Source organism: Taurulus bubalis, assembly GCF_910589615.1.
Source record: "Taurulus bubalis genome assembly, chromosome: 18".
Classification (NCBI taxonomy): Eukaryota; Metazoa; Chordata; class Actinopteri; order Perciformes; family Cottidae; genus Taurulus; species Taurulus bubalis.
In genome coordinates, this window is record NC_136606.1 from 2,664,438 (window position 1) to 2,671,937 (window position 7,500).

At 42.2% G+C, this 7,500-nt stretch overlaps 1 protein-coding gene across 1 annotated transcript in view; it reads left to right on the forward strand.

The window, feature by feature from the left end:
* The window catches only part of cops9 (COP9 signalosome subunit 9), a 4,277-nt gene extending 51 nt beyond the window's left edge, over positions 1-4,226 (forward strand). Inside the window, exons 1-3 of the mRNA XM_079234103.1 lie at positions 1-120; positions 704-776; positions 4,018-4,226. The exon at positions 1-120 is cut by the window's left edge and continues 51 nt beyond it. Coding sequence (XP_079090229.1) covers positions 58-120; positions 704-776; positions 4,018-4,055 — 174 coding nt within the window. The 5' untranslated portion in view covers positions 1-57 and the 3' untranslated portion in view covers positions 4,056-4,226. The remainder of the gene's footprint in view (positions 121-703; positions 777-4,017) is intronic.
* The last annotated feature ends 3,274 nt before the right edge of the window (positions 4,227-7,500 follow it).

The following is a 7,500-nucleotide window of genomic DNA, read 5'->3' on the forward strand; positions in this document are numbered from 1 at the left end:
TAGCGCAGCTAGCCAACCAAAATACGAAGACACAACACCTGCTCATCTGCACCCACGATGAAGCCCGCGGTGGACGAGATGTTCCCGGAAGGAGCCGGGCCCTACGTGGACCTGGACGAGGTTTGTGGACCCGGCGCGAGCGAACTATGGCGACGGAAGCCGACTAGCTTAGCACCTCAGCTAGCTAGTTGGTGCTAAAAACAGAAACGCAGTAGCAGGCATCTGGTCTGAGCCGTTTCAGACCAGATGCCTGCTACTGCGTTTCTGTTTTTAATTTATTTATAGTGGGATACACATTCTATAATAAGCAATATTGAAATTATTATGAAGTATTTTATTTAGTTTAAACTACGGATTATGTCTGATTACTTGGTGAATGTGGGGAAGAGTTACAGTGGGACACATCCTGTCAGACTATGTTGTACAGATAAAAACGGATATTATATACAAGATATAAGATGTTTTTATTGTCTCCTTCCACACAGAATTACAATAACTTAAAGCTTAAGGTACAAATTACAATTAAGAATACAAAAAAGTGCTATACATGCTAATAGTATAAGACAACTATGTACATATTATTATACAGCATGTTACATTTTTGTTATCACACTGTCAGAGTAGCTTCTTCATCCCCATTGCTCATATTTAATATAACATGTGAATATGTGATTAACTGAGGGTGTGCTGCTGCGTGTTACAGGCAGGGGGCAGCAGCGGGCTGCTGATGGACCTGGCAGCCAATGAGAAAGCAGTGCACTCGGATTTCTTTAACGGTCAGCCACAATTTTCTCTCCTTTTTTGTCTTAATTTATCAAACATTGCACACACTGCAAAGAATGTGTTCCTCTCAAGTCGTCTGTTCCTTCGATGTAGTTCATGTAGAATATGTCAGAGCTGGAAGCTTGCAGGAATTCTTCTGTATTCTTTATAACCCACGGCTCATGGAGTCATGTCTGATGAGTTGAGGAAGGAAAACCTTCTAGTTCATAGTTACACGTGTTGGTAACCAAAGCAAAGGAACCATTATAATGTGTTCTGTCCTGTTGCTTTATCACCTATATTTATCATCAATGGCCGTGTTTACGTGTATTTAGCTTCACCTAACAATCCTGATGTTTGGGTATTTACGCGACATCTGTTACATCATGTAAAGGAGAAACTCGGTTGCTTTTTTAGTTATCAAGAGATCAACAGAAACCCGTTTTACACGCATCGATTTCTTTTTAAACTTTAAGCTGAAAGGCATGACGGTAATGTGCAAACTCTTTTAGGCAGAGTTAAAAAAAACAGAATATTTAACGCATCTTATCACCAGGAAAGTTTATAATGGAACATATTAACTTGAATAGACTTAAAATATTCAAAAAATTATAATTCAGGAGGAACATAACATGGTCAAGGGGAGAAACCGAAGTATTGATAGTTTATGATCCATAATCCAGTTTCTGGCCTTCACCTCATTGTCTTCTCAAATTAAAAAAACCCTGGAAACCTCATTGTCTTCTCAAATTAACCCTAAAAAAAAAAACTCATTGCCTTCTCAAATAAACCTTAAAAAAACCTGTAAACTTCATTGTCTTCTCAAATTAACCCTAAAAAACCCTGGAAACCACACAAACGCGCACACGAGGACGCACACGAGGACGCACACGAGGACGCACACGAGGACGCACACGAGGACGCACACAAACACCACGTTAAGCTGGTTTCTCTCCCAGCGTCGGCTTCAGGCCAAACACTTTGGGCTCAGCAGCACCAGAGAGGAAAGAGGTGATTGTTAAGGAGGACGGTAAAGTGAGTTTTATAGTTTCTGTCAGACTGAAACTCAGCAGGACACCTCACCAGTCAGCTGCTTTAAAACACACACACACACACACACACACACACACACACACACACACACACACACACACACACACACTCTCTACATCACTCTGGTTGTTAACGATGCTAAAACTGCAGGGAATTCTAAGCGTGTGGCACTAACAGGGACTTGAGTCCTATATCTTCATGCTCTTCCTCCTCTTCATGTTCTTCATCCTCTCCATGCTCCTCTTCCTCCTCTTCATGCTCTTCATCCTCACTCAAAGCTCTTCACTGCTGTGTTTCACCAGAAACAGACGCAGCTGGAACACAACACAACCATTCGGTGACAAAATGAAGCGAAGGCTCTTCTCACGTGTTCAGCCTCTAGCGGGCTGTCAGTCTTACACCAGCACTTGTACGACGTTGTCATTGATTTAAAATCAACTTTCTCCACAAACTATCACACGAAAGCGCCGCTTTAAAACTCGTGTTTAAAAAAAAGTTTCTCGGGAAAGAAGTCGTTAAAAAAAAAAAAAAAAGCCTCGTCATCTAAGATCAAAAGCTAGCGCTCCTTAAATACTGATGCAGTCGCACATCTTTCCACGTGTGCAGACCGAACACGTCAGCTAATCAGAATCAGGGTTTAAGTTTAACTTAAAGTTTAAGTTTAACAAGAGGAACAAAAAGCAGGAAATCATTTAAAACCTCAGATTTCAAGAAGACTTTAATTCGTGAGCTGGTGTTGAAGGCTCATCTGAGCAGTGAGACATTGGGTGCGTTCAGACCGGGTTGTGAATGTGAAAAGGTTTCTAGAAGAAGACTCCCGGTCCCTGCAGCTGCTGAGGCTCGTGTTAAAAGTTGCAAGGGGTTATGGGTAGCCGAGGGCCGAGCCGGTCCCTTATTAGCCCCAACAGGAATGTCCCGTCTCTGGGAACCACTCGGACATGAAAGCAAGAGTTCCTCCGACCGACATCACGTTCAGCCTTTGGGCATTCTGGCAAATGTGTGTAAAGATACATATAAATAAATAATGTTACCCCTAAAAATGGCTGCAAAGCATTTGTAGTCTTCTTTTTTTAACTCTGAAAGATCCTCGCTGCTGATTTGTGTTCCTGGACTTCATAAATAAAAATGACTTGACTCAAAAGGTCAGAAAACAATTTCCATAAATCATAAACTCTCACGTGTGGCTTGAAGGAGTCCGGGGAAGAACGATTAAATGACTCTTATTTTAAACAGTTCCACGTAGTTTGTACATGCGGAAACGCTTTAAAACTGTTGCGCAACACGAGGATTCAGCCTCCAGCTCCTGTTGTTTTATTTATTTATTATTATCGTCTAATTATTCATGTTATTCTGATCCCGTGACGTGGAGAACATTGTTCTGACGGTCATGGAAAACCTGGAAAAGTCATGGAATTTTAAAATGGTTATTTCCAGGCCTGGAAAAAGTCTTTGGGGAAGAAAAAAAAATCCAAAAAGTTTTGTGACAGTCATGTAAATGTGTTATATTCATGTGTTCATGTCGTTCATTTGGTTAAAAGTCATGGAAATTTGTTTTTTAAGTCATGGAAAAGTCTTGAAATTTCCACACTGGAAAAAAGTCCTTGGAAAAAAAAAATATCCCAAAGGTTTAGTAAAAGTCATGTAAATGTGTTATATTCATGTGTTCATGTAAATGTGTTATATTCATGTGTTCATGTCGTTCATTTACGCTGAGTTTGAAATAATGAATATGCTTTAAAAAGAAAGACTCAAAATATAAGCAGGCATACATACAGGCATCTATATAAATGTTTATTCTTTTAATCAAACTATTGTCTCATTCATTTGAGTCATTTAAGGTTTACTGTATGCTTTGTATTCTCATTGTTAGTTTAAATACTACATTTACTCACTTTTTACTGTTTACACCCAGATTTCACTAAATGTTTGTCAAGGACATTTGATTTAAAGTCATGGAAAAGTCATGAAAATCCTAAATGTGTATGAACCTGGAGACGTTGGCTCTTTAACTGCATGTTCAGTCACTCTGGATTGAAAGAGTTCATACAAGAAGCTTTAATATATAAAAACCTGGAGGCTACACAGCGACATGATATATTGCATAATTAGCTGGAAGTGCAGCGCTTAGAGAACCAGCTGCTCTAATTCTAACCCTGTCCTCTTCTTCCCGTCCCGTGTTTTTGGGGTTTTTCCCGCCTGCAGACTTTGAGGATCTGTTCGACGACGACGACCTGCAGTGACGCCGGCGCCTGACCTCCGTGAACGTGTGAATGAGGAAAATAAATCATCCGCATAAAGTCATCTCTCTTATTCTGTACAGGCCCCTCCTCCTCCTCCCACCTGTCACTCACAACCGTAACCAAATAAAGTTGTTTTTCTGTTTTTTTTAACAAATAAAAAGCTGTCGTGGTTTTAAAACCAGGTGTCGGTTGAATTCTGAGAATCCCTCGCATTCCAGCGGCAGAGAAGATTATGAGTATGGGTTTTGGCGTCGTCGTGTTTGAATCTGTAGGTCTGAGGAACACCTGTTAGCTAACGTAATTACACACGCAACGCTAACGCTAACGCTAAGTGTCCGGCCGGGCACGACGGGACAGGAGACGCTTAAAGGAGAAAATACTGAGCAAATAAACATTACGGGTCTCGTAAATATAGAAATATAACTTAGTATCTGCCTTCAGTTATTTTTATATATTAATATATTATATATAGAGCCTTTTGAGCTCAAATTGCATGTTAATGTACTCAGTTGTGACTCCCTGAGGCGACGCATGAGCCAGCTGCATGCGTCGCTTCAGGATATGTCTAAGAACATGGAAAACTTCATATTTATGTATATTAATGTACTTTAGAGTTGTAAACATATTGCAGACTTCACCACAGGAAAGAAGAGAGAGAGATCTGACAGTTTAATAGAAGCTTCAGTTCACGGCCAAAAGTATGTGGACGCCCGATCGTTACACCAATTCATGCGGTTGTTGTCGTATTGATCCAGAAAACGTCTCCTTCGAACAATTATGAGGCCTGAAAACATTTTGGTAGCACTTTATAATAACTACCGTAAAAGTCGGGTTACAAGCCGCTCCTACCTCCAGTCAGTGTCCCTGCTGTAGCAAGCTAGCTAGCGCTGCTGCAAGCTAGCTAGCGCTGCTGTTGCTACTTCCCGCGTCCCCTCTGCCCAAGTCGGGTGTCGAGCCTGGTCCCGCTACCTTCGGTGGTTTTCGGGGAGCTAGCGGAAGTTAGCGGGGAAGTAACGGAGCGCTAGCAGGAGCCCCAGCTGGCTACAGCGGGGAGCTAACGAGGACACTGACCGAAGGTAGTAGCGGCTCGTAACCCGACTTTTACGGTACTCAGTATTTAGTATTAGTAAAAGCGTAAGAGTAAACCCTTGAATCATCATTTATAAACCATTGTTCCAACATGAACTCATCAGGAACTCATTTTCTTTCTCTGAGCAACAGATTTCTCCACCAACACAAAACATTTCTTCCCAAATTTTTGCAATTTTATAATTTCACATGCAAGATTCTGATCATTTTGGTTGGTTTTTGGCTGTGGTTTGAAGTGGGCGGGGCTTGTTGGCAAGTGTTGCACCAAAATGAGATTAAAGTCAAAGTGGAGGTGAGTTTTGAGTGTTTAACTTGATACGTACGTTTAACTCTGATTGTTTATTTGGTCGTGAATATTCAACATTTCAGAGATTCCTTTTTTTTTTTAATGGATTTTCTATAATTTCTCTAAATTGCATTTAAGGGCCAGCGCCTCAACTTTGAAACAGCCCCTTAAATATGACACAAAGTACCTGGACTACTTTAACAAAGTACCTGGACTGTACTAGCAAAGTACCTCAGTGTATAAAACAGGGAAATAAAGAAGCGTAGCATCTGCGTCTTGCATAAGAGTTCACAGGGGAGACACTTTCCCAAATTCAGTATTCAGTACATCCAAAAATAGAATATTTTTTTAGAATAGAAAAAGTATCCTCTCTAAACTTTACCAAGATAAATAACTATAAACTGATTTTGTCTTCAACAAACAGGATTTATTTTGGGTTTAATGTCTTTTGGTGTGAAAGAGCAGATTGCAATTTTGCCATAAACTTGATAAAATCTCTCTAAACAAACCTCATAAGACTACGGAGTGTTGTAAATAAGTTACGTGTGTGTGTGTGTGTGTGTGTGTGTGTGTGTGTGTGTGTGTGTGTGTGTGTTACAAGGCTGACATGCCTGAACACAGTTAAACTGAGGAGGAAACTGTAGATTATCAAATTCCTCATGTGTAGACCAGCTGTTCTGCGTGTGTGTGTGTGTGTGTGTGTGTGTGTGTGTGTGTGTGTGTGTGTGTGTGTGTTCAGGTTTGGACAGAAGCTGTGGTCTGGCCCTCCTTGAGGGTCTCTGCCTATGTGGCACCTTCATTGTTTCCCGATGTCGTCTCTTCGGTCTCTTTCACTCTTTGGTGTCGTCTCTCTGCTGAGTGATTGTTGCATGAAAAATAATAATAATAAAAGATCCACTTCCTGCTTCATTACCTTAAATGTAAATTAATTATTAATGGTGTTAAATCCAGACCACGTCTCACACCGCTTACCTCCACGTCTCCATCTCTGCTGCCCGCCCACCTCCTCTCTCTTCCTGTCTTTAATTATGGGGCCTCCAATTGGCTGAGGCCTTCTGAAAGATCCGACCAATCAGGCGGCTGGATGAGGCGTCCCCGGACCCCTCAGGTGGCGTGTTTTCTGTGCGAGCGCTAATGAACGGACTCGGTTTAAAACCGTGCCAGACTTCCTCGCCAGGGCAGTCTATCAGAAAGGCCGCAGGGACCGGGTGCACCAGGAACCTCTACTACTACTACACACACACACACACACACACACACACACACGCACACACACACACACCAGGTGGACTGACTCACCTGGTCTGGCGGCTTCCTTTGAGTCCACATCTGGATCAGAAGACAAGATAACCACAGGTAAGAGACTCAGAAACAAACCTGTGTGTTCACTTTAAAGGTACTCAACGTACTTTAAAGGTACTCAACGTACTTTAAAGGTACTCAGCGTACTTTAAAGGTACTTAACGGGGGTTCTAATCCAGGTTGAAGTCCAGTTGGGCTCCTCAACAACATCTGGTTCTGTTTTTACGAGGACTAAACCACCAGGAGACCCCGTGGGAACATGTTTGCTTAAAGCCTCCGACTCAGAGGTCACTTCTCCAGGTGAAGATCTAGAAGGTTTGTAAGAGTCTCTGGAAGAGAACACACATGTTTTGGGCTCTTCGGGTGTAAATAGCGTATCTAGTGGACAACATGTATGAGCTCTTAGCTAAAACGTACACAGAGGCTTCAGAGGAAGCCGTGCCTTTGTTTTAGGACGTTTCCTCGGTGGTAAAGAGTTGACCGTGGGTTGAAATGGGTCGTGCACTAAGATGTGAGAGGAGAGGTGAGGTGTCATCGTTCTGACCTGGGTCTCTTCTGCAGGACCCAGGAGGCCTCGTCATGGCTGGAAGGAGAACCGGGTTCTCCGGCGTGTTGGTCACGACTCTGCTGGCTGTGATCCTGCTGCCTGGTGAGTAACCAACAGATATATAAATACACTCAATGATCAAGTCAGAGAAATGTTCTTCAGCTGTCAAGGTGCTCAGGACATGATCCCCACGTGAGTTACTGTTGCAGAGAAGGTTTTAT